At 41.1% G+C, this 26,313-nt stretch overlaps 2 protein-coding genes across 8 annotated transcripts in view; both read left to right on the plus strand.

Moving 5' to 3' along the window:
* Nucleotides 1–1,319: 1,319 nt before the first annotated feature.
* SMCO1 (single-pass membrane protein with coiled-coil domains 1) lies at nucleotides 1,320–7,381 on the plus strand (the record flags this gene model as incomplete). Of its 2 annotated transcripts, none has more annotated exons than XM_079923317.1 (3): nucleotides 1,320–1,369; nucleotides 3,736–3,885; nucleotides 5,898–7,381. In XM_079923317.1, the coding sequence occupies 3 exons, from the start codon at nucleotides 1,320–1,322 to the stop codon at nucleotides 6,340–6,342; spliced, it is 645 nt and encodes a 214-aa protein (XP_079779443.1). In that variant the 3' UTR covers nucleotides 6,343–7,381. The 2 variants fall into 2 exon arrangements, with proteins under 2 accessions (XP_079779443.1, XP_079779444.1); XM_079923318.1 differs by lacking the exon at nucleotides 1,320–1,369 and adding an exon at nucleotides 1,400–1,425.
* Nucleotides 7,382–10,550: 3,169 nt separating this feature from the next.
* The window catches only part of RNF168 (ring finger protein 168), a 41,623-nt gene continuing 25,860 nt past the window's right edge, over nucleotides 10,551–26,313 (plus strand). For 4 of the 6 annotated variants that reach the window (XR_013828313.1, XM_079921335.1, XM_079921331.1 and 1 more), the window contains exons 1-2: nucleotides 10,577–11,059; nucleotides 11,148–11,484. Coding sequence is in view for 5 of the 6 variants with exons in the window: in XM_079921335.1 (XP_079777461.1) it covers nucleotides 11,184–11,484 (301 nt within the window). In the remaining variant the exon portion in view is untranslated. Of the gene's footprint in view, nucleotides 11,060–11,147; nucleotides 11,485–26,313 lie in introns of all 6 variants that reach the window. The other 2 variants (XM_079921332.1, XM_079921333.1) reach the window with 2 other exon arrangements.

Here is a 26,313-nt window from a genome sequence, read left to right on the forward strand (position 1 = left end):
CAAGGACAGACATTGTAATCTCATCACTTCACATCTGACTGTGATACCAGTCTCCTGAGGGACATCTCTGCCTCTGGTTTCATTCCCATTTGGATCCATCTTAAACACCAGTGCTAGAATAACTTACAGAACCAAGACCTCACATACGTCCAAACTGCTTACCAGGCTGGCTAGAACCCTTTTGCAATCCTCGTTTTCAGTCTCCCTACTAGTATGCCTCTTAGGGCAAGGATTTTGCCTTACTCATTTTATTCCTAATACCTGGGATAGTGCTGATCATTCATTCATAGGTTTTGCCCATTCAATTTATATTTATGGTGTTCAGCAAATATTGAATAAGTAAATAAATTATTCAATGAATGAATAAATCCATGACCTGACTTTTACCAGCTTGTGTCGTTTTTCTTTTTCTCACATGAATCTTTTGTTGAGAGAACATCAACAAAATACTCACTCATTGTTCCCTGACCACATCATGTACTTGCCAACCACCCCTGTGAATTTACCCACACAGTTTCTCCAGTTTGTCATGTTCTTCTCTCTCTTCTCTGATAATCAGAGACCTACATTTCCTTTAAGGCCAAGACCAAATCCCACCTTCAATGTGAGTGCTTCTCAGTTATCCAAGGCTTCAGTGACCTACTCTCTCATCATCTATGATTTTTACAGTCTGTATCTACTCAGCACACATTTTATATATATTTTCTTTTAAGTATATATTATCTTTTAAGTATCTCCCCAGTTAGTATTTAAACCCCTTGAATTCAGGAATCCTGTTTTATGTCTGTTTTTATTTCCAATACCTAATCTAATACTACAATAAATATAAGTTTCTAAGGATGGTCGGATTTTTTTGCATTGATATAATACATCATACAAAGTCTGGGGCTTCTTTAAACCTAATTGAGATTATAAGTGAAAAATTAAGCTCTTAAAATTAGAGAGTAATATTTCCATTAAATTTAATCCTAGTATATGTATACATTGTGTACCCGTATATCCATTTACCAGAATATACACAGAGCCACAATTACATCTGGCTGTTGTACTAGGTTGATGACCTATGGTCACTTTTCAAAGGCAAATATTATAGTGTATCCCAGGACACCTGTGTTCATAGGATCAGCCCTTTGAAACTATATTTGGATGTACAAGCTATTAAAAGCTTCTTGTACTGAGTGACCTTTCAGGCAGAATTTAGATCGAATACTCACACTGCTGCTGCCTGTTGCTGAGTGGAAGAGAGCAGAAAACCCTGGATTCAAACCTCTATTGGGTTTTTGTTTTGCTTGTTTTCTTTTTCATTTTGCCTTAAGAAGATGAACAATGAAACCACAACCCTGATATCCTTAAAGGAGGCAATGAAAAGGTTGCTAATGGCTACAGGGAGGGAGCAAGCATGGGTCTGCTTTTCTGGGAAGATGAGTAAGAGAAGAATGAAGAATAAAAATAAGCAAAGAACTACGGACATGCTAATTAGAATTCTTTCTCTGTTAACGTGTTCAGGTTCAAAAAATGTCAATTAATAATAAAGAAAAATCTACTTCCAGATGCTATAATTCCATTCAATTAATGCATGTGCTATATAACAGGTTTGCAAAAATAAGTAACGTGTGGTTTCTGCCCTCAAGGAGCTCACAGCCTTAGGAATAACAGAAGTATTCAAAAATGCTTACAATTTAATGTGACTGACATTATAATGGTGATGTTCCTAAAGGGCTATGAGAACATGAAGACAGGAATGAATTTTGCCTTTGACACTAGGAAAGGGAACCCTTCATAGAGGGACATTTAGGCTGGATCTGAAAGTGTGAGTAGGAGTTTACAAGAAATAAAAATACGGTAAGGAATTCTAGGCTGAGGAAACAGTACGTGGAAGCATAGAAGCTTGGAATCGCATACGGTATTCTGTCAGCAGCTAGATGTCTCATATGACTGGTGACTAGGATGTGTGAGAGAACTGGTAGAAGATGGGGGCGAAGGGCAAAGAGCCTGTTTCCTGCTGAGGAAATCCAACTTGGCTCCAGCAATATCACTGGGCAAGTCGGCAGCATAAAACGTATATAATAGTCAAATTATAAAATCAGAATTGTGTTTTAGAAGAATATCTCTGGAGAATGGATTGGACGTGAAAAGGAGGAATCAAGTTAGACTACTGTAATCCTAGGTCCAAGTGAAAGATGGCGATTAACTGGCTTACTGGAGATAGAGAGGACGGGATAGATTAGAGACACGCTGATGGAGAGAAAGGGAAAAAATGGTGAGTTATTCTGAGATTTCTAGTTCGAGGAATTGGGTAGATGGTGATGCCATTAACTGAGCTGGAGAATTGTAGTAGAAACGCAGATTTGCAGACATGTTGTTTAGGATTTATGTGGAATGATCAGGAATGCCTTTTGGTGAAAAGATTCCAAAGAAATGCTCCAATTGTAAACCTTTATACTGAATGACAAGCTAGAGTTTACCTCTAGGGTTCAAGCTGGAGATGACCTAAAAGCAATATCTTCTTAAAGGTCTAAAAGTTAATACAGAGACTTTGCCAGATATCATAGTTTTGACTTGCAGACAGAGATTACTGGCATATTAGGTCATGCAGGCCTATACTACAAAAATGCACATTTCGTACAGAGCCTTATCTATATGTAAATAGAATCCAAAGCAATGAGAAAATTCCATTGCCGAAATTTCTGAAGATGGGGTGCGAGAGGAGGGAGGAGGGACTTAGTAGATTCAGCTTAAGACAGTTGAATTTGACATCACCATCCAGGTGGAGATGTGCAAAACATAGTTGAATATACAGGTCTAGAGCTTAGGAGAGGGGTCGTACCTGAAGCTAAATTAGCCTTGGGAGAAAATAAAGACCAAGAAGAGAAAATGGTCAAGGATAGAACCCTAGGCAACCACAACAGTATTCGGGTGACTGGGGACATAGAAACTCGGGGAACTGGCTGTGTGCGTATCATTTCCTTCGTGAAAGACAATGTGGGTGGCTTCAGGCAAGTGAGTTGTGTGGTTCAATTCTTTGTGGTTCAGTTAGACATAATTTTGGTGCCACAGCGCCCTCTAACGATCAGGGCTGTTCAGAGCTACTCAGATTCCCCTTTTGCTGTTACACTGCTTAGCATTTCACTAACATCAAAAATGTCAATCATAGGAGACACATTGTATTACTTCTGTGTAAGGCCTCTTATAGGTATTGGGGGACAGGCATAAAGATGTCCAAGAAATAGTCTCTGATCCTCTCCCTCCAAGAGCTTACAACTTAGATCATTAAAAAGTAACTCTTTGAGACTCAATTTCTTTATCCGTAAATAGTAAAAATGACTGCTTTACTTCTAATGGTTGTTGTGAGAATCAAATTAAAGCTTGTATAAAATATTTTTTAACGTATAAAGTATGGTACGAAGACAAGACATGGCATGTAATTGAGGTAATTAGACAATTCACATGTTTGGCAATATAAGGAATGCCAGAACTAGGATGATGACTAGAGAGAACAGCAAATGGGAACAACTGTTCATAATCTTAAAATGTAAATAGCTACTCAAATTTGATAGTGGTTATAAACAATGTATTATAGCCTTATATTAAGACAGAACCTTAGTTTTGTGCCCTGACCTAAATTTTTTTTTTTTTAACATCTTTATTGGGGTATAATTACTTTACAATGGTGTGTTAGTTTCTACTTTATAACAGCCCTGACCTAAATTAACCCTTGATTCTTTTATCCTATAGAGTAGGCCACAAACTCCAAGCATTAGAAGCACAGTTTAAAGAACTGGACTTCACCAAGGATAATCTGACACAGAAATTTGAACATCATAGCAAGATTCTGGCAAACCAAGCTGCCCAAGATGAGCTGTGGACAGCAGTTCTGTCATTCAAGTGAGTATCCAATGAGAAATCAGTGGAATTTTGTGGTTTTGTGAGAGCTTGCTGTGGTCATTCTAAAATTGGGTTTCTTTTTTTTTTAAATAAATTTATTTATTTATTTTTGGCTGTGCTGGGTCTTCGTTGCTGCATATGGGCTATCTCTAGTTGCAGCAAGCAGGGGCTTCTCTGGTTGTGGAGCATGGGCTCTAGGCACGCAGGCTTCAGTAGTGGCAGCACATGGGCTCCGTAGCTGTGGCTCACAGGCTCTAGAGCGCAGGCTCAGTAGTTGTGGCGCACAGGCTTGGTTGCTCCGCAGCATGTAGGATCTTCCTGGACCAGGGCTCGAACTCGTGCCCCCTGCATTGGCAGGCAGACTCTTAACCACTGTGCCACCAGGGAAGTCCCTAAAATTGGGTTTCTTAATATGGTTCCAACAATGGATTGTGAAGAAGTTACATTTTCTTAAGCTCATTCATTCAAAAGAGATTAATTTGAGCACCTGTTTACTTGCCAGAACTGTGGTACACATCTCAGAGTCCCTTGCTTGCCAAAGTCTTACTAACATAGAGATGGATAATATAACTCCTCTGCCATGGAGAAACTTACAGTATGAGTGGCCTGAGATCTAAGCTGTCCAGTTTAGAGCAAGCCCTATTTCTTTTTTTTTTTTAAATTCTTTTAATAGTGTGTATCTGTTAATCCCAAACTCCTAATTTCTCTCTCTCCCCTTCCCCTCTGGTAACCGTAAAATTGTTTTCTATGTCTGTGAATCTGTTTTGTAAATAAGTTCATTTGTATAATTTTTTTAGATTCCACATATAAGTGATATCATGTGGCATTTGTCTTTGTCTGACTTAATTATGATAATCTCTAGGGCCATCCATGTTGCTGCAAGTGTCATTATTTTGTTCTTTTTTATGTCTGAGTAACATTTCTCTGTATATATGTATCACATCTTCTCTATCCATTCATTGGTCGATGGACGCTTAGGTCGCTTCGATGTCTTGGCTATTGTAAATAACTACTATGAACACTGGCAGGCCCTATTTCTAAAGTAAGCATTTTCTAAACTGCAACAGCTGGTTCTTACCTGAAAACTGGGTTCAACTCTTGGTGGGCATTGAACCAAAAGACAACCAAGCCAAAGACCGGGACAAGAAAGGATGTATTACTTGCAGCAAGTAAGGAAAACACCAGGGATCTTCCCCAAAGCAGCGTCTTCCCAAACAACAGAACTGGGGAAGTTTTAAGCTAAGGGTACATGCATAATCATGAAGGGGCTTGAATAGAGGAGAACTCAGCAGCGAATTGGGGCAAAGGTTGACAGAGTCCAAGCTTTAGTTGACTGAAGTCATAAGGGTCAGAAAAGGTCAACATCATTATTCCATCTTCCACTGGGTGGGGACCTCAGTTCCTGCAGAACTCAAAAGATATGTATCAGATTGTTACATATATCCCTTGAGGAGGAACTAGGACTCTTATCACTAAACTACTTTTTCTTGACAGCTTTTCCTTTGTCCCTGCATTCCCTCACTTACCATTAAGATCATGAATTACTGAGACCTGTTCAAGGTCAAGCACTGTGGCCAGGCTTAGATCACAAAATGGCTTAGGTCAAAAATGGCTTCTCTTGGGCTTCACTGGTGGAGCAGTGGTTGAGAGTCCGCCTGCCGATGCAGGGGCATGGGTTCGTGCCCCAGTCCGGGAGGATCCCACATGCCGCGGAGCGGCTGGGCCTGTGAGCCATGGCCACTGGGCCTGCGCGTCCGGACCCTGTGCTCTGCAGCGGGAGAGGCCACAACAGTGAGAGGCCCACATATCACAAAACAAACAAACAAACAAAAAATGGCTTCTGTTATGTCAAGAGAGCCATGCCTGGTTCTCTTTCTCTGGGGACCTCCTACCGTATCTGCTTACAGTTCTCCTAGTAGGTATATACTTCTTTGAATTATCCTAAGAAAATTCATTTTATGTTTGTATGTAAAGAGTTCTAATGCTTAAGAAGCTCTCCACATTTTTTGTAGGTTCACTCCAATGGAATTGAATATTTTATACAGCTACGTCATTGAAGTACTCATCCGCTTGCACACTCGTGTGCTTGAGAAGCTGCCAGATCTGGTGAGAGGTCTTCCCACCTTAGCCTCCATCCTTAGACGAAAAGTCAAGAACAAGCGCATTAGAGTTGTATGGGAGTCTGTTCTGGAGGAGCATGGGATGCAAGAAGAAGATATCACAGCACTGTGCACCTTCTTTGTAGCACATGGTAACAAGGCAGAACACTACATTGCTAAAGTAAGGCAAATGTATATAAAAGATGTCAATTTCATGATCACTAATATGGTAAAGAACCAGGCTCTGCAGGATGGTTTGCTAAAGGCCGTTCAGGTCATTGAGAAGGGAAAAGCAGTGAGGGCCCCTGAAGAGCAAAAGTCATCCCTAGAAGAGTTGATACCATCAGCCAAAAGCTAACCTGTTACCCTAGACCCAGAGATTACGCTTCTAGTAATTTATCTTGCAAATGGGAAAAAATACATACATGCAATTTATTACAGGGTTATTTTTATAGCAAAAGTGAGGAGAGTGTTAAATTATGATATACTGATACAGTGGATACTTTCTGTGTAGCAATACAAGAGAATGAAGAAGCTCTTCATGTAATCGTATAGTAATATGCAGTTATCACCAAGATGTGTTGTTTTAAAATATTCATTTCCAGGGCTTCCCTGGTGGCGCAGTGGTTGAGAGTCCACCTGCCGATGCAGGGGACACGGGTTCGTGCCCCGGTCCAGGAAGATCCCACATGCCGCGGAGCGGCTGGGCCCGTGAGCCACGGCCGCTGAGCCTGCGCGTCCTGAGCCTGTGCTCCGCAACGGGAGAGGCCACAACAGTGAGAGGCCTGCGTACCGCAAAAAAAAATAAAATAAAATATTCATTTCCAATATATATTGCTAAATGGAAAAAACGGGCAAAAACAAACATATAGGCTACTATATCTATAAACTTCATAAACTTCTTCTGGAGAAATACATTAAAAAGTGGTAACATTGGTTTTCTTAGGGAAGAAAACTGAGAAGCTAGGGATCAAATGTAGGAGGAAGTCATTTCAATGTTAATCTATTTGTACTTTTTGAATTTTGAACCATGTGAATGTATGTACTAAAAGCAATAAATAAATAAAACATCTAATATATTTTGTATGTTGATGTGCATTTTCTCTCTAGTACAGTTCCATAGTTACTTGTACTAGAAAGGGAATTCTCACACACTGACCATATATTTATAATTTAAAAAAAATTTATTTATTTGGCTGTGCCAAGTCTCAGTTGTGGCATGTGGGACCTTCGTTGCCACGTGTGGGATCTTTAGTTGCGGCATGCGAACTCTTAGTTGCGGCATGTGGGATCTAGTTCCCTGACCAGGGATCAAACTCATGCCCCCTGCACTGGGAGCGTGGAGTCTTAGCCACTGTACCACCAGGCAAGTCCTATTTATAATTTTTTTTTTTTTTTTTTTTTGCGATATGCGGGCCTCTCACTGCTGTGGCCTCTCCTGTTGCGGAGCACAGGCTCCAGACGCACAGGCTCAGCGGCCATGGCTCATGGGCCCAGCCGCTCCACAGCATGTGGGATCTTCCCAGACCGGGGCACGAACCCGTGTCCCCTGCATCGGCAGGTGAACTCTCAACCACTGCGCCACCAGGGGAGCCCTATAATATTTTTTGAATAAATGCCATGCACTAGGTAGTGTGAATAACAGAAACATTTTAAAATGTGGATCCTGCCCTACAGGTAAAAGTTAAACACTGACGCTTTATTTGGGAGGTACAAATTCAGGACAACCAGAATGAGTAACACTTTGGAAGGCTGTTATGTAGAGAAGGATGAGAAGTAATACAAGATGATGTGTTACCTTGCTGGCTCCTCCTTGACAATAGGTTGCTTGCTAGATCCATGCACTCAGTCTTGTCCTTCTCCAGACACATTGTTTAGAGACACCATGCCAAATAAAAAAAGAGAGAGAGAGAGAAACCATGTGTTGGAAGTGTTACTGAACCAAACTTGGTCTGTTTGCCCGCCATGCAGCAAAGCCAACCTACTGACATGGGGGTGTGTTGAAGGAAAGTGCAGCGTTTATTGCAGGGCACCAAGCAAAGAGAACGGGTAGCTAGTGCTGGAAAGACGACAGGAACTCCTCTGTGGCTTCCAGAGAAGGGTTTTAAAGGCACCTTTTGATGTGAGGGTTGCAGCTCACGGATTTTCTTTTGATTGGTTGGTTGTGAGGTAACAGGGTGATGTTTCCGGAATCTTAATCATCAACCGATTTCTACAAGTTTAGGGTCTAGTGCTTATGATCAGCATGTAGTCACCATCCTCCACCTGGGTGGGGTGAGCCTTAATTTCTTCAGAACAACTCAAAAGATATACATCAGATCGTTTTGTACATCCCTTGAGAAGGAACTAGGAGTGTTTTATCACTGAAGTATTGTTTAACCTATTATTAATTTTTCTACTCGGCTGCTTTTCCTTTGTTTCTGCATTTCCTCCCTTCCCTAATTTGTAACGGCTTGAGTCTGCTCTTTGGAACTCAGGGAAGGGCTAGGAAACAAAAGCCTTTGTTTCCTACAAGAAACAGGAAACATGGAGGGGCCTTTGTAGCCAGAAGGGCCCTGCAGGGTCCTGCTTGGTTTCAATCCCCCCTTTTCTTTGATACTCCTCAATCCTACTGGAACAAAAAAGGGAATAAAGTTTTCTACTGAGAGGTTAATCATAAACTTGGCAGGGAAACTCGATTTTAGAGGGGCTTGGTTTCAATAGGAAGAAGGAAGGAAAATTTCTCTGTTGTGCTCACAAAGTCTACTGTTTTCAATTGGTCAAAATTGGCTCTGTGGGGAGTGACCCCCTCATACTTCCAGGATGCATCATCTAAGCCCTCCTAGCAGCCACTGGGAAGCCAGTGACTGCATTGTTCAGTGCAGTGTTTCACAGGATCCCAGAAGTGGCAGGAGAAGCCAGAGATTCCAGAAATGCAACTGGTCAGCCCCAGGCAGAGGAAAGGACTGTGGGTCCGCAAAGTAAACGAGGCCAGGGAAATCTGAGGAAGCACATAAAATGTATCCATTACACAAGACACAGGTACCGGAAAATAGAAATCAAAATGCAAGAGTTAAAATAAGATTACAAAAAACCCCATAATCACTAGGCAATATACAAATGAGTGAGTTCAGAGGAGGGGTATCATTGTGTGGTGGAGAAATATCTCCTAGAGGAAGTGCCTTGAACTGATCCTTGAAGGAGGCAAAGCCATGAAGCAACTCATTTAGGATGAACTGAGATTTCAAGCAATGACCCCAAAACACAAGATTTGTATGACAGTGAATAGATCATAACTGAATGTTTAAAAGAATAATAGGAGATTCCACTGGAAAAGGAGGTTGGGATCACATTAGGGAGCCTGGAATTAAGGGATTGATACTATGGACAACTGGATGACAACCAGTTTTTTGAACTCGAGTTAAAAAAAAACGAAACTTCCAAAGCTCTCTAGAAAGGATCCACACCTCCTAGTTTTGCCTTCATCTGTAAACCACTCATCTCCAGCACCTAAATGACCTCAGCAAACCTAAAAGACCTTAATGACTATTTACATGCACAGTGACTTTCTTTCCTCTTCGTCCACAGCTATTTAGCATTTCCTCAGAAAACTCAGACCTGTTTTTTTTCCAAAAATTTTAAAATTGAGGTAAAACACACATAACATAAAATTCACCACCTTAACCATTTAAAAATTTTTTTATTATTTTTTTAAGACTAGTCAAGTGCAGTAGTGAGAACCACCTTAACCATTCTTATGTGTACAGTTCAGCAGTATTAAATATTTACATTCATAAAATTGTGCAACCATCACCACCATCCGTCTCCAGAACCTGTAAAACTGAAACTCTATATCCATTAAATAATAACTCTACTTTGTCTCTATGAAGCTTGGTTCTTAAGTACTAGAGATCACAGTCTTTATATAATCCCCACCGTTTTCTTAGCCAAAATCTACTTTTTCATACAACTCAATTCAGTAGGATCAGTTGTCAGTAAAAGAACTCAATACCAAAGTAGAAAAACTTATTCCAAAAGCATAAAAAGATGAAATATTTTCCTTTTGACTTCCTTTGTAATTCTGACTGCTCTAGACTGAAATTTAACAATAAAGTAGTTAAGCCCAGGATCGTGGCAGCAGCACCAAAGTTTGATTCCCAAGTGCCTGTTAAACTGCAGCAAGTTTGTGGATTCTCTGACCACAGCCTTTCTCGGAGACGCTTTTCCAAGAACTTTGGAAAGCGACCTAAGAGGCTTAGTTACAAATTAACGAAAACAGAAGTGTATTCTGAGGAGTACTGACGAAAGAATTTTTTAAACTACTATTCGGTTTTTAGTTTGTTTTGAGGTTTCCCATTTTCTGCCCAGACACTAACCTTGCGACACTGCCGGGCTTCCGCAGCCTCCGGAAGCAAGAATCACGCGGGAAAAGTGGAGCCGCAGGGGTTGCGACGCAAGGGGAGGGCCCTCTCCAGGGGGCGGGGCGGGCGGCGCGCGCGCAGGCCCGGAAGTCCCTCCCGGCCAAATGTTAGCCGTCTCTGCTCTTGGTCGGTTCTGTAAGGTGGGAGGGGCCGTTTTGGCGGGCAGCTGTGACGTCACTAGCCCTTGTCGGTTTGCTACAGCACTGCAGCCAAGATGAGGCTTTCTGGCTGACCGGAGAAAGGCGAGGGGTGGACTCAGAGCCCCGGGAAATGCTCGCTTGCGGCCCCACAGCAGCGGTAAGACTGGAGTCCCGCTCCAGCAGAGCCCGGCGTCTGGGGGGAAGCAGCGTTCTTTCTCGAGCGGTGGCCTGGTGGTTGCGCGCCTAGGCGGCCTCGGGCTTGGCTGCCTGGAACTAAGAGAGCATCCTCACCTGGTAAGAGGGAGGAGGGGAACTTGGTGCGAGCCTCCTGCGGCGCCAAAGAGCCAGAGCCCACCGTTCTCCTTGCCGCAGCGGTTGTTAACGCCTGGGAGCAGCCAAGGTTCATTTGTTTTCTTTCCGGATGTTTGTCTTAAAAATGGACAAATACACCGCCTTCCAGGGTCGTACTGTTTACCTTGCCAGCAGAACATCTTTTTACTTCAAGACGTTTGATACTCCCAATCTCTGAATTCTGGTAGGCTGCTGAGCATAATATTTAAACACAAAACTGTTAATTTGCTTTTTCCTTACTTGGGCTGGAAATACGATTCTTTCTCTTTCAGGTGTTGATGTTGAATATGCCTTATTAGCATATTAAAATGGCTGTACCCAAAGACGCCATCCCTTCCTTGTTGGAATGCCAGTGCCAGATCTGTGTGGAAATCCTAATTGAGCCTGTGACACTCCCTTGTAACCACACGCTCTGTAAACCATGCTTCCAATCGACTGTCGAAAAGGCAAATTTGTGCTGTCCCTTCTGTCGCCGCCGGGTCTCTTCGTGGACTCGGTACCATACCCGAACAAATTCTCTTGTCAATACGGAACTGTGGGAGATAATTCAAAAACACTATACAGAGGAATGCAAGCTGAGAGCCTCTGGGCAAGAATCAGAGGAAATTGGTGAGTAAAACCCAGCGCGTTTGTTATCTAAAATCAAAAATCCTTTTAAAAGCCAATCACCACTAATCCATTTTTTTAAATTAATTAATTATTTTTTGGCTGCGTTGAGTCTTCGTGGCTGCGTGTGGGCTTTCTCTAGTTACCGCGAGCGGGGGCTGCTCTGTGTTGGGGTGCACGGGCTTCTCATTGCAGTGGCTTCTCGTTGCGGAGCCCGGGCTCTAGGCGCACGGGCTTCAATAGTTGCGGCACGCCGGCTCTAGAGCACAGACTCAGTAGTGCGAGGCCTTCGTTGCTCCGCGGCATGTGGGATCTTGCGGACCAGGGGTCGAAAGGGATCGAACCCGTGTCCCCTGCATTGACAGGCAGATTCTTAATCACTGCGCCACCAGGGAAGCCCCTAATCCATTTTTTTAAAGAATAAAACAGAAAGCCCGGTTAGTGTTTGTCTAAATTTTTCAGGGGTATTTGGGTTTTATGGGTCCCAAAATGTTGATTAAGGTCAGTGGCACGATTTTGTTCATTGTCACAGCGCAGGCTGTATTCAATTGATATTTGCTGGATTAAAAATGGAAAGAAAAAACCCAGAACAAAAGAATTGCCTGCTAGAGTCTTAAGTCATGTGAAAAGTTATATAGTCACAGATGAGCAGTAGTGTAGTATAGCAACAGCAGAAGTAAGGAAACTACTGGATTCTTGTGTTAATATCTTTTTCACTTTAAATTACTTTCTCTAACTTACTTGCCGTGCATCGCCATTCATTTAATTCTTCAGCTTGCAAGTGTTAACAGTATACAAGCTCTCTCTGCTCCCTGGCGACAGGCCAATAAATCAGAGACGAGGTGTTGAGGAAAGGAATACGAGTTTATTTGGAAAGCCGGCAGACCAAGAAGATAGCCGACTAAAGTCTCAAAATAACCATCTAACCGGGTTTGGATGCCAGTTTCTTTTATAGCACAGAGAGGGGGAGGAGATGAGGAAGTAAAGTAAAAAAGCCATAAATTTTGCAAATATCCCAGATGTTTCCTTGAGCAAAGGCACTTTGGTTTAACATTCAGGCAGAGAGGCAGGGTTCCCCCAGGCAAGCCATTATGTGTAGACAGTATCCTTTTAGTGAACAAAAGCAACAGGAAGCAAAGGTTAAAGTAAAAAACAGATCCTACATCTAGTCTGATTTGCCTCTTCCCTGTTACACTGGGAGCCTAAAATAGCTTTCTGTGGCCAGTTCCATCTAGTTCATCCATTTTTATTCATAGCTCTCCACAGTATGTACTATTCATTATGCTCCAAACTGAACACTGGACTCTAGCAGCCTGATCACTCACGTGATCAATAAGTCATGCGGTGTTTCATGTTTAGGCTTTGAATGTGGTGCTTATGCTCTGGTCTACTTGCCTTATTTTGGAATTCTTTTTATTGTGGTAAATAAAATTTGCCATTTTAACCATTTTTAAGTGTACAGTTCAGTGTTGTTAATTACATTCACAATGTTTTGCAGCCATCACCACTGTGTTTCCAAAACTTTTTCATTACCCCAGACAGACTCTTCAACCATTAAGCAATGACTCTTCCGCTCCCCTCCCCCTTTCCGGAGTTTCTAATCTCTATGAATTTGCTTGTTCTAGGTTTTTCATATAAGTGTGTTCATTCAGTATGTGATCTGTTGTGTCTGGCTTCTTTCACTTAGCATAATGCTTCCAAAGTTCATACAAGGTTATATCAGTACTTCTTTCCTTTTTAGGGCTGAATAATTTTATGGATATATTTTTTTCACTCATCCATTGATGGACATTTGGGTAGTTTTCATCTTTTGGCTGTTCGAACAGTGCTGATATGAATATTCATGTACAAGTATTTGTTTGAATATGTTTTCATTTCTTTTGTGTATATATCTAGGAGTGGAATTGCTGGTGATTCTATGGTGATTCTATGTTTAGCTTTTTGAGAAACTGCCAAACTTTTCCACAGGTCTGCACCGTTTTACATTCCCACCACAATGTGTAATGGTTCCAATTTCTGCACATCCTAACCAACACTTGTTATTTTCTGGGTTTTTTTTTTTTTTCTTTTAATTTTTTTACAGCCATCCTAGGAGGTGTTAAGTGGTAGCTTAGTGTGTTTTTTAAATTGTTGGTAAAGTATACATAACAAAATTTACCATTTTAACCATTTTTAGGTGTGCAGTCCAAGGTATTAAGTACGTTCACATAGGTGTGCAACCATCACCACCATCCCTTTCCAGAACTTTTTCATCTTCCCAAACTGAAACTCCATACCATTAAACAACAGTTCCCCAATTCCTTCTTCCTTCAGCCCGTGGCAACCACCATTGTTACTTCCTGCCTCTATGAATTTGACTACTTTGGGTACCTCATATAAGTAGAATCATAGTAGCTGTTTGTGCTTTTGTATGTGGCTTCTTCCTCCCCTCCCCTCCCCTCCCCTCCCCTCCCCTCCCCTCCCCTCCCCTCCCCTCCCCTCCCCTCCCCTCCCCTCCCCTCCCCTCTCCTCTCCTCTCCTCCCCTCCCCTCCCCTCCCCTTCCCTTTTCTCCCCTCCCCTCCCCTCCCCTCCCCTTCTCTCCCCTCCCCTCCCCTCCCCTTCCCTTCCCTTCCCTTATCTCCTCTCCTCTCTCTTTCTTTTTTCCAGGAGGGCAATTGGGCAGTTTTTTTAAAAATTGAAGTATAATTGACTTACAGTATTGGTTTCAGAGGTACAGCAGTGATTCGATATTTTTATACACTACAAAAAGATCACCACCTTCTTTCACTTAGCATAATGTCAGAGTTCATCCATGTTGTAGCATGGGTCGGAATTTCATTCCTTTTTATGGCTAAATAATGTTTCATTGTATGTATTTACCATGCTTTGTTTATGCATTCATCTGTCAATGGATCTTTGGGTTACTTCCATCTTTGGCTTCCACCTTTTGGCTATTGTGAATAATGCTGCTATGAACATTGGTGTACAAGTGTCTGTATCCCTGCTTTCAACTCTTTTGGGTATGTACCCAGAAAGGAACTGCTGGATCACATGGTAATTCTATGTTTAATTTTTTGAGGAACTGCTATACTCTTCCATAGCAGCTATACAATCTTAAACACTCCCACTAGCAATGTGCAAGGGTTCCTTTTTAGGATATCTTGGTCATTTGTTACTTTATGGTTTTGTTTTGTTTCATACAGCCATCCTAGTGGGTGGGAGATGCTATCCCATTGTGGTTTTGATTTGCTTTTCCCAAATGACTAATGATATTGAGCATCTTTTCATGTGCTTATTGGCCATTGCATATCTTCTTTGGAAAGATGTTTATTTAGGTCCTTTGCTCATTTTTTAATCAGGTATTTGTTTTTTTGTTATTGAGTTGTTAGTATTCCTAATATATTCTGGAGTTAACCCTTATCAAATATGATTTGCAAATATTTTCTCATTTCATAGGTTGCCATTTCACTTTATTGATTGTGTCCTTTGATGGACAGAAGTATTTAAGTTTGATGTAGCCCATTTGTCTATTTTTATTTTTGTTACTTGTGCTTTTGGTGTCATCCAAGAAATCATTGATAAATCCCATGTCATGAAGCTTTTCCCCTGTTTTCTTCAGGAGCTTTATATGTAGTTTTAGGTGGCCGTTCGGTAAGTATGACTAAAAAGTGGTGATGGGTAATTAACTGTCATTGTATAGAAGTGTCTTGTGTAAAATGTTTGAGGTTAAGGTGGTAAAGATAATAACGTAAGTGGTGGACAGTTACAATTTGTGGCTGCACAACATCTTATGTTTTGATAGTTTCCTACCTAAGGGTTCTGTCTTCTCCACGAAATTACAGGATTCATACTTCCCATCTCCTAGGGTCAGGCATGTGACCTAAGACCTGGATTTAGAAGTAAACAATATGAATATGTAGCAGTGAGCAGGAAGACTGACCTGCAAGCCTGGTGACAGAGAAACCCACTTCTTCAGGGGCAGCACCGCTTGGACTTTTGGAATCCAGGTCTGAGCAGCAGCGGAAATGGTATTTTTGCTAGAACAACTCTCATGGTGTAATTGGGCATTATTGCTGGTTACATACCTTTAGGACCTGGGTCTCAGGCCCACCCAAAGATTATTTCTATGTTTGATTTCTATAATATGCTATTACTAGGCAGACCTGTTTGATAATTGATAGCAAGATTAGTTGCAAGTAGGAGACCTTCAGAGATGTGGGAATCTCACATTGGTTGTAGCAACTGTTTGGGTTTGATGGCCGTGAGGATAAAATTAGTTACAGAGGATGTGACTTTAGCAGTCCAATATCATGCAGTGATGAAACAGTTCCTTAAGTTATTACCTAGAATAAAGTGCCCACTTAAGGAGAGGCTATGGATGCTTGCCATGGGTTTGTATAGAATTCTTTTTTCCCCCCCTCCATTACTCAGAAATTTTACTTAAGTAGAATTCTTTCTTAAGGCATTAAAAAACCCAGGAAGTTTCTGTGATTTCCCTAAGAGAGTTTTCTCATCTTTTGCAGTCATAGGCTGATACTGTCAAAAACCAGAGCCTGAGCTTGTGAGTTGATGAATTACAACATAAATTGAGTTTAAAATCTCACTAGATCTCTTATAAAAGTTAAAGGACTTAGTAGGGAAAAGAGTGGGACCATAAAATTGGACAGTGACATAGCGCTGATTTGGGTGACTAGTACCTCAGACCCCACTTCTGAACTAAATTCTCTCACTGTTACAAATTTTGATCAACTATGTGTAAGAGACACAGCAACAAATAATGGCTTAAACAAGGAAAACATCTTTTCTCAACAAGTTCAGAGGCAAGCAATCTAGGACTTGACTCATGTGGATGTCATCAAGGAACCAGGTTCCTCCCCGTTTTTTCCCCCCTCCATCCTTAGTATTGGCTTTTGTCCTCGTGGTCACAGTACAAATGCTGTGCTCCCGTATTCCAGCATGGACATGGAGGGAAGTGGGTGGCGTCTCTGTTACAAAGGTAAAACAGCCACAGATAAAGAGTTCTGCTTGTTTTAGCTGGACACATTTTCTTGAACACAGTTGAGGTTCTTTTAATAAGGAAGCAAAGAAGACTGGGTGTGAAATAGGAAACTAACAGAGTCCATCATAATGTCATTCTTTAAAATCAGCCTTCATGATACACAGTGTTATTATCTGTAGTCAGTCCAAGCCATTGCATGTCACGTGAGCACATCTGTTTGCTTTTCTGTGAGTGCTATTTAAGTTTATTTTTTAAAATTTCATAGCTTTATTGAAGTATAATTAATGTGCAGTAACTGAGTGTATTTAAAATTTGCAATTTGACAAGTTTTGATATGAGCATCTTTTCATGTGCTTTTTTGCTGTCTGTCTCTTTTGGTAAAGAGTCTGTTCAGATCTCAGGCTCATTTTTTTCTTATTGGGTTGTATATCCTTTTTTTTACCGCACCCCCCACCCCCTGTGCTGTGCAGTATGTGGGATCTTAGTTCCCTGACCAGGGATTGAACCTGCCCCCCTTCATTGGAATCGCAGAGTCTTAACCACTGGACTGCCATGGAAGTCCCTAAGTTTTTAACCCATTTTGAGTTAATTTTTGTATATGGTGTGTGGGAAGGGTCCAACTTCATTCTTTTACATGTGGATATCTCGTTTTCCTGGTGCCATTTGTTGATAAGACAGTTATTTTAAAGTTTTTGTTTAGTAAGTCTGATGTCTAGACTTCCTTAGGGATGGTTTCTGTTTCTTTGAATTGTCCAAACGTTCTTGTTTCTTAGTATGCCTTGTGGTTGGTTTTTTGGAGAAAATTGAACATTTGAATATTACAATGTGGTAACTCTGGGAATCAGATTCTTCCCTTTCCCTGGGGTTTACCATTTTTTTGATTGTTTAAGGCTATAATAGGCCATTTGTTACTGAGTTTCCCAAACTATTTTTGCAAAGACTGTGTTCCTTAATGTGTGTGATCACCGAGTCTTTGTCTTAGTTTGTGTTTGGTTAGTGTTTTGACAGATTTCTTTGAATGTCAGGAGCTGAAAAAACAAGAAAAAGAAACAAAACAAAGAAGCACTTCTCTGTCTTGACACATTGGCTTGGTGCCAAGGCTGTCCTTCAGCACTTAGCCAGCCTTGAATTGAGCCTGGGATCAGCCCAAGGTGAAAGCTTAGGGTCTTCTCAGATGTTTTCTGAGCATGTGTCTTGCCCTGAGTCTGCTCATTTCCCTCCAGAACCAGGAACAAGTGTCCCAATCTGAGAACGTGAGTTTCCCTCTTAAAGACTGCCAGTATGCTGAGGAGTGTGTGGGGCAAGAACAAGTAAAGTGTCCCCAAAATTTTCCTACTGCTTTTTTTTTTTTTTTTTTTTTTTTTTTTTTTTTTTGCGGTACGCGGGCCTCTCACTGTTGTGGCCTCTCCCATTGCGGAGCACAGGCTCGGGACGTGTAGGCTCAGCGGCCATGGCTCACGGGCCCAACCGCTCCACGGCATGTGGGATCTTCCCGGACCTGGGCACGAACCCGTGTCCCCTGCATTGGCAGGCGGCCTCTCAACCACTGCGTCACCCGGGAAGTCCCCTACTGCTTTTGAGATTGGCTTTTTCTTTTTCTTTTCTTTTAAACATTTAATGTTATAATTCACATTTACTCGGGTTTAGAAGAATAAGAAAGGTACAACACTAGGATCTCCATAGAGATATATCTTAGACAAACCACTAAAAAACCCCATTGGAAACAGCAAGACATTTTCTTTTGAAGTTTTCTATTTTATTTTATTTATTTTTTATGCAGCAGGTTCTTATTAGTTATCTATTTTATACATATTAACTTATATATGTCAATCCCAATCGCCCAATTCATCCCATCACCACCACCCACTGTTCCACTTTTCCCCCCTTGGTGTCCATATGTTTGTTCTCTACATCTGTGTCTCTATCTCTGCCCTGCAAACTGGTTCATTTGTACCATTTTTCTAGGTTCCACATATATGTGTTAATATACTATATTTGTTTTTCTCTTTCTGACTTACTTCACTCTGTATGACAGTCTCTAGATCCATCCACGTCTCTACAAATGACCCAATTTCGTTCATTTTTATGGCTGAGTAATATTCCATTGTATATATGTACCACATCTTCTTTATCCATTTGTCTGTCAAAGGGCATCTAGGTTGCTTCCATGTCTTGGCTATTGTAAATAGTGCTGCAATGAACATTGGGGTGCATGTGTCTTTTTGAATTATGGTTTTCTCTGGGTATGTGCCCAGTTAGTGGGATTGCTGGGTCATATGGTACTTCTATTTTTAGTTTTTTAAGGAACCTCTGTACTGTTCTCTATAGTGGCTGTATCAATTTACATTCCCATCAGCGGTGCAAAAGGGTTCCCTTTTCTCCACACCCTTTCCAGCATTTGCTGTTTGTAGCTTTTCTGATGATGCCCATTCTAACTTGTGTGAGGTGATACCTCATTGTAGTTTTGATTTGCATTTCTCTAATAATTAGTGATGTTGAGCAGCTTTTCATGTGCTTCTTGGCCATCTGTATGTCTTCCTTGGAGAAATGTCTATTTAGGTCTTCTGCCCATTTTTGGATTGAGATGTTTGTTTTTTTAATATTGAGCTGCTTGAGCTGTTTATGTATTTTGGAGATTAATCCTTTGTCCGTTGATTCGTTTGCAAATATTTTCTCCCATTCTGAGGATTGTCTTTTCATCTTGTTTATGGTTTCCTTTGCTGTGCAAAAGCTTTCATGTTTCATTAGGTCCCATTTGTTTATTTTTGCTTTTATTTCCATTACTCTAGGAGGTGGATCAAAAAAGATCTTGCTGGGATTTATGTCAAAGAGTGTTCTTCCTATGTTTTCCTCTAAGAGTTTTATAGTGTCCAGTCTTAAATTTAGGTCTCTAGTCCATTTTGAGTTCATTTTTGTGTATGGTGTTAGGGAGTGTTCTGATTTCATTCTTTTACATGTAGCTGTCCAGTTTTGCCAGCACCACTTTTTGAAGAGACTGTCTTTTGTCCATTGTATATCCTTGCCTCCTTTATCATAGATTAGTTGACCATAGGTGCGTGGGTTTATCTCTGGGCTTTCTATCTTATTCCATTGATTTGTATTTCTGTTTTTGTGCCAGTACCATATTGTTTTGATTACTGAAGCTTTGTAGTATAGTCTGAAGTCAGGAAGTCTGATTCCTCCAGCTCCGTTTTTTTCCCTCAAGACTGCTTTGGCTATTCGGGGTCTTTGTGTCTTCATACACATTTTAAGAGTTTTTGTTCTAGTTCCATAAAAAATGCCATTGGTAATTTGATAGGGATTGCATTGAATCTGTAGATTACTTTGGGTAGTATAGTCATTTTCACATGATTGATTCTTCCAATCCAAGAACGTGGTATATCTCTCTGTTGGTATCATGTTTAATTTCTTTCATCAGTGTCTTATAGTTTTCTGCCTACAGGTCTTTTGTCTCCTTAGGTAGATTTATTCCTAGGTTTATTCCTATTCCTGAGAAGAAAGTGTAATCTGCTGTGTTTGGATGGAATGTCCTATAAATATCAATTAAATCTACCTGGTCTATTGAGTCATTTAAAGCCTGTGTCTCCTTATTAATTTTCTGTCTGGATGATGTGTCCATTGGAGTAAGTGAAGTGTTAAAGTCCCCCATTATTATTGTGTTACTGTCAATTTCCTCTTTTATATCTGTTAGCTGTTACCTTATGTATTGAGGTGCTCCTATGTTGGGTGCATATATATTTATAATTGTTATATCTTCTTTTTGGATCGAGCCCTTGATCATTATGTAGTGTCCTTCCTTGTCTCTTGTAACATTCTTTATTTTAAAGTCTATTTTATCTGATATGAGTATTGCTACTCCAGTTTTCTTTTTGATTTCCATTTGCATGGAATATCTTTTTCCATCCCCTCACTTTCAGTCTGTATGTGTCCCTAGGTCTGAAGTGAGACTCTTGTAGACAGCATATATATAGGTCTTGCTTTTGTATCCATTCAACGAGCCTGTGTCTTTTGGTTGGAGCATTTAATCCATTCATGTCTAAGGTAATTATCGATAATTATGTTCCTGTTACCATTTTTTTAATTGTTGCAGGTTCGTTTTTGTAGGTCCTTTTCTTCTCTTGTGTTTCCCACTTTGAGAAGTTACTTTAGCATTTGTTGTAGAGCTGGTTTGGTGGTGCTGATTTCTCTTAGCTTTTGCTTGTCTGTAAAGCTTTTGATTTCTCTGTTGAATCTGAATAAGAGCCTTGCTGGGTGGAGTAATCTTGGTTGTAGGTTCTTCCCTTTCATCACTTTAAATATGTCATGCCACTCCCTTCTGGCTTGTAGAGTTTCTGCTGAGGAATCAGCTGTTAACTTTATGGGAGTTCCCTTGTATGTTATTTGTCATTTTTCCCTTGCTGCTTTCAATAATTTTTCTTTGTCTTTAATTTTTTTCAGTTTGATTACTGCATGTCTCGCCGTGTTTCTCCTTGGGTTTATCCTGCCTGGGATTCTGCGCTTCCTGGACTTGGGTGGCTATTTCCTTTCCCATTTTAGAGAATTTTTCAGCTATAATCTCTTCAAATATTTTCTCGGGTCCTTTCTCTCTCTCTTCTCCTCTGGGACCCCTATAATGCGAATGTTGTTGTGTTTAATGTTGTCCCAGAGGTCTCTTAGGCTGTCTTCATTTCTTTTCATTCTTATTTCTTTATTCTCTTCCATGGCAGTGAATTCCACCATTCTGTCTTCCAGGTCACTTATCTGTTCTTCTGCCTCAGCTATTCTGCTATTGATTCCTTCTAGTGTATTTTTCATTTCAGTTATTGTATTGTTCATCTCTGTTTGTTTGTTCTTTAATTCTTCTAGCTCTTTGTTAAACATTTCTTGCATCTTCTCTATCTTTGCCTCTATTCCTTTTCCAAGGTCCTGGATCATCTTCAGTATCATTATTCTGAATTCTTTTTCTGGAAGGTTGCCTATCTCCACTTCATTTAGTTGTTTTTCTGGGGTTTTATCTTGTTTGTTCATATGGTACAAAGTCCTCTGCCTTTTCTTTTTTTTTTTTTTTTTTCTGTGAATGTGGTTTTTGTTCCACAGGCTGCAGAATTATAGTTCTTGTTTCTTCTGCTGCCTGGCTTCTGCTGGATGAGGCTGTCTAAGAGGCTTGTGCAAGCTTCCTGATGGGAGGGACTGATGGTGGGTAGAGCTGGGTGTTGCTCTGATGGACAGAGCTCAGTAAAACTTTAATCCTCTTGTCTGCTGATGGGTGGAGTTGGGTTCCCTCCCTTTTGGTTGTTTGGCCTCAGGCGACCCAGCCCTGGAGCCTACCCAGCTCTTTGGTGGGGCTAATGGCCGACTCTGGGAGGACTCACGCCAAGGAGTACTTCCCAGAACTTCTGCTTCCAGTGTCCTTGTCCCCACGGTGAGCCACAGCCACCCCCCGCCTCTGCAGGAGACCCTCCAACACTAGCATGTAGGTCTGGTTCAGTCTCCTATGGGGTCACTGCTTCTTCCCCTGGGTCCCAGTGCACACAGTACTTTGTGTGTGCCCCCAAGAGTGGAGTCTCTGTTCTCCCCAGTCCTGTCGAAGTCCTGCAATCAAATCCCGCTAGCCTTCAAAGTCTGATTCTCTGGGAATTCCTCCTCCCGTTGCCGCACCCCGAGGTTGGGAAGCCTGACGTGGGGTTCAGAACCTTCACTCTGGTGGGTGGACTTCTGTGGTATAAGTGTTCTCCAGTTTGTGAGTCACACACCCAGCAGTTATGGGATTTGATTTAATTGTGATTGTGCCCCTCCTACCATCTCATTGTGGCTTCTTTGTGTTTGGATGTGGGGTATCTTTTTGGTGAGTTCCAGTGTCTTCCTGTTGATGATTGTTCAGCAGTTATTTGTGATTTCGGTGCCGTCGCACGAGGGAGTGAGCACAACTCCTTCTACTCCACCATCTTGAACCAATCTTCCTGAAGTTGCCTTTTTCTTGGTTCACCATTTTCTTGGTTGCTCTAAACCTTTGTTTTCCAGAGTTCTGGAAGTGTTGGCTCTGGTAGTTTCTCCTTGCTTTTTTGACGTTTCTGTGGAGGGATGAGAGCTTGGAGCTGCCTGCTCTGCCATTTTGCTGACATCACTCCACCCTGCCTTCTCTTTTTAAAAAAAAAAAAAATTATTTATATATTTATTTTTGGCTTCATTGGGTCTTTGTTGCTGTGCGCGGGCTTTCGCTAATTGTGGCGAGCAGGGGCTACTCCTTGTTGCAGTGCACGGGCTTCTCATTGTGGTGGCTTCTCTTGTTGTAGAGCATGGGCTCTAGGCACGTGGACTTCAGTAGTTGTGGCACACGGGCTCAGTAGTTATGGGTTACAGGCTGTAGATCGCAGGCTCAGTAGTTGTGGCACACAGACTTAGTTGCTCCACGGCATGTGTGATCTTCCTAGACCAGGGCTTGAACACGTGTCCCCTGCATTGGCAGGCAGATTCTTAACCACTGAGCCACCAGGGAAGTCCCACCCTGCCTTCTCTTTAAGTGTTTACCACTAAAATTGCTATTGTTTTCAAGAGTGCCTTTAGGCTTGAACTAATTCACATTCTGTTCCAAATAAAGTCATTTTCTTTGAGGGAAATCTTTGGAGCCCTCAGTTCTTACGGCCTGTCTCTTTCCCTTGGCAAAATCTCTGAGCCACTGCTCTGGAGCTGGAGGCAGAGACAATGGCTTACCTCTCTCTTTAGGAACAGGCCAGTGGACAGGCATGGTAGTCTATTCTCCTTGGCTTGCCTCTCCTAGAACCCTTGGCCCTATGAGTGAGCTGTGATGAGTGCATTGGGGCCCCGTTATTGTTCCACATTATGCCTGAGTGGGAAGTGGAGAGAAGAGCAGAGCCCACAGTCAGCTCCACTTAGCTCTGCAGCACTGAGCTGGAAGTGATAAGAAATGCTGTTATGCTGCTCCTCCTGGAGGGATGATGTACCCCTTGACTGGGAGCTAGGGAGACAGGGAGCCCTGTCTTCCTGTCTTGACACACCCACTTGGAGTGGAGCTTCCTTCTTGTTGAGTTAGGGAGGGGGCAGAGCAGTTGTGGCTGCAGTGCCACAGATTCTCACTTTTCTTGCTGAGATTTAGTAAATTTGGTGGGGTGGGGGAAATACTTCTTTTGCTGTGGGCTCTTAGGACAGTTTTCGGGAACTTTATTCTACCAGATTTTTTATACCTTTCTCCAGTTATGGTTGTTTTGTTGAAGAAAAAGTCTGCAGATCTCCTTACTCTACGATTCTGGAAGTTGATCCTCTTTGCTTTGTTTTTCATGTAAATTTTATTGACAGGTACATGCAAAAGTGTACAAATCATAAGTCTACAGTTCAGTGAATTTTCAGAGTGAACATGTCTGTGTAACCAGTACTACATTCAAGACCCAGAACTTTGCCAGAACTCCTGAATCCTCTCTTGCAGAATCTATTCACTCACCCGTTCCTGTAACTGTTGATTTTATTCTGGCCTGTAACACCATGGATCATATTTGCTTGTTTCTGAACCTTTTTAAAAATGGAATCCTGTACTCTTGTGTGGGGTTTCTTCAGCTCATGGTTAGATTGATGAGATACATGTGGTTATGGTTTATTTTCATTGCTACATAGTACTATGTTGTATAAATATTAAATAGTGAAAGCAATGAAAAATTCTGTATCCTGTTAGGCTGTTATGAATAGTGTTACTGTGAACATTTTTATACTTGTATTTTGGTGAACATATGTCTACATTTCTGTTGGATGTAGAGTGGGATTTGGGGGTCATAGAATGTGGATAAAGAGTTAAATCTTTTCCTGTGCTATATGAAAATCTGTCCTTTGATGAAATCTCTAGCTTTGTTTCTCCCAAAACAGAATGAGGGTAAGAATGTCAATGATGTTACTAGGTAGCAAGCATTGATTGTGGTAAAAATTATTTCTGATTGACAAATTACGTCTTTATTGGGAGGAATGATAATGCTGATTGGGATACTATGCTTTGTGCTTCTCTTGAGTGTAGTGACCACTGTAACTGGGCATTTTTCTTGTGGGGAACCTGTGCCTGTATTGTTGCCACAAGAGATGTTGGCTTCTGTGGGGTAGGGGTTACCTGGCTTGCTGGCTTTCATGCTGTTAGATTGATGCCAAACGTGGCCTTATGGTCATTTTCTGAGTTTGAATGTTTAATAGAACCTAAGACTATCCCTTGGTGGGTATTACAGGTAGGGTAAGCCTTAGGAGATACTGCCAAGCAGTTTTCCAAAATGGTTTTACCAATTTACGCTCCTACCAGTAGTGTACGAGAGGTGTAGTTACACCTTGCCAACCCTTGGTTTTTGTTTTTGTTTTTATTTCCCTCCCTCCCTTCTTTCTTTCCTTCCTTCCTTCCCTCCTTTCATTGTAAAAGAGATTTTGGTAGTATGCTTACATTTTTTTCAGCATGTTATTATGAAAAAAATTTTAATATAGAGAAAAGTCGAAAGAATTCTATGGTGAACTCTCATATATCCATAACCAGATGTGGCAATTAACATTTTGCTATACTTGTCATATATCTTTTCATCTATCCATCCATTGATTTCCTATTTTTTTATTTCATTTCCCCTTAAATATACATATAAGTATATATATTATTTGCTTTGTTTTGTTTTTTGGTTTTTTTAATATCTTTATTGGAGTATGATTGCTTTACAATGGTGTATTAGTTTCTGCTTTACAACAAAGTGAATCAGCTATACATATACATATATCCCCATATCCACTCCCTCTTGTGTCTCCCTCCCACCCTCCCTATCCCACCCCTCTAGGTGGACACAAAGCACTGAGCTGATCTCTCTGTGCTATGTGGCTGCTTCCCACTAGCTATCTATTTTACATTTGGTAGTGTATATATGTCCATGCCACTCTCTCACTTTGTCCCAGCTTACCCTTCCCCCTCCCGTGTTCTCAAGTCCATTCTCTATGTCTGTGTCTTTATTCCTGTCCTGCCCCTAGGTTTTTCAGAACCCCTTTTTTTTTTTTTGGATTCTATATATATGTGTTGGCATACAGTATTTGTTTTTCTCTTTCTGACTTACTTCACTCTGTATGACAGATTCTAGGTCCATCCACCTCACTACAGATTAACTCAATTTCGTTTCTTTTTATGGCTGAGTAATATTCCATTGTATATATGTGCCACATCTTCACATAGAAGTATACATATTATTAAAGATAAATATTAGCTTATAACTTTTTTCTTTCATTGTAAAATTTACATATAATTGAAATGTACAAATCTTAATTGTAACTCACTGTGTGTTCACATAAGTATAACCCTTTGTAACACAAACCCCTATAAAAATGTAGAACATTATCATCACACCTGAAATTATCCTCATGTCCCTTCCAGTTAAGCCCTCCCTCCACCCCACAAACGTCAACAATTGTTTTTATTTTTTCCCACCATAGATGAGTTTTGTCTGCTCTAGAACTTCATGTAAATGGAATTCTATTAGTTTCCTAGGGTTGCCATAACAAACTACCACAAATCAGGTGGCTTAAAATAACAGATTTTATTTTCTCACAATTCTGGAGGCTAGGAGTCCAGACACATGTTCTCTTGAAGTCTCTCGGAGAGAATCTGTTACATGCCTTTCTCTTAGCTTCTGAGTGTTGCTGACAGTCCTTGGTGTTCTTGGCTTGCAGCTGCATAACTCCAGCCTCTGCTTTCATAGTCACATGACATTCTCCCTATGTGTCTGTACAAAGTCATATCTTCTCTTTGTCTCTCTTTCAAGGACACCAGTGATATTAGATTAAGGGCCCACCCTTCTCCAGTATAAACTCAGTTATGTCTACAACAACCCTATTTCCAAATAAGATCACATTCTTGGGT

The sequence above is a fragment of the Stenella coeruleoalba genome (assembly GCF_951394435.1).
Source record: "Stenella coeruleoalba genome assembly, chromosome: 5".
Lineage (NCBI taxonomy): Eukaryota > Metazoa > Chordata > Mammalia > Artiodactyla > Delphinidae > Stenella > Stenella coeruleoalba.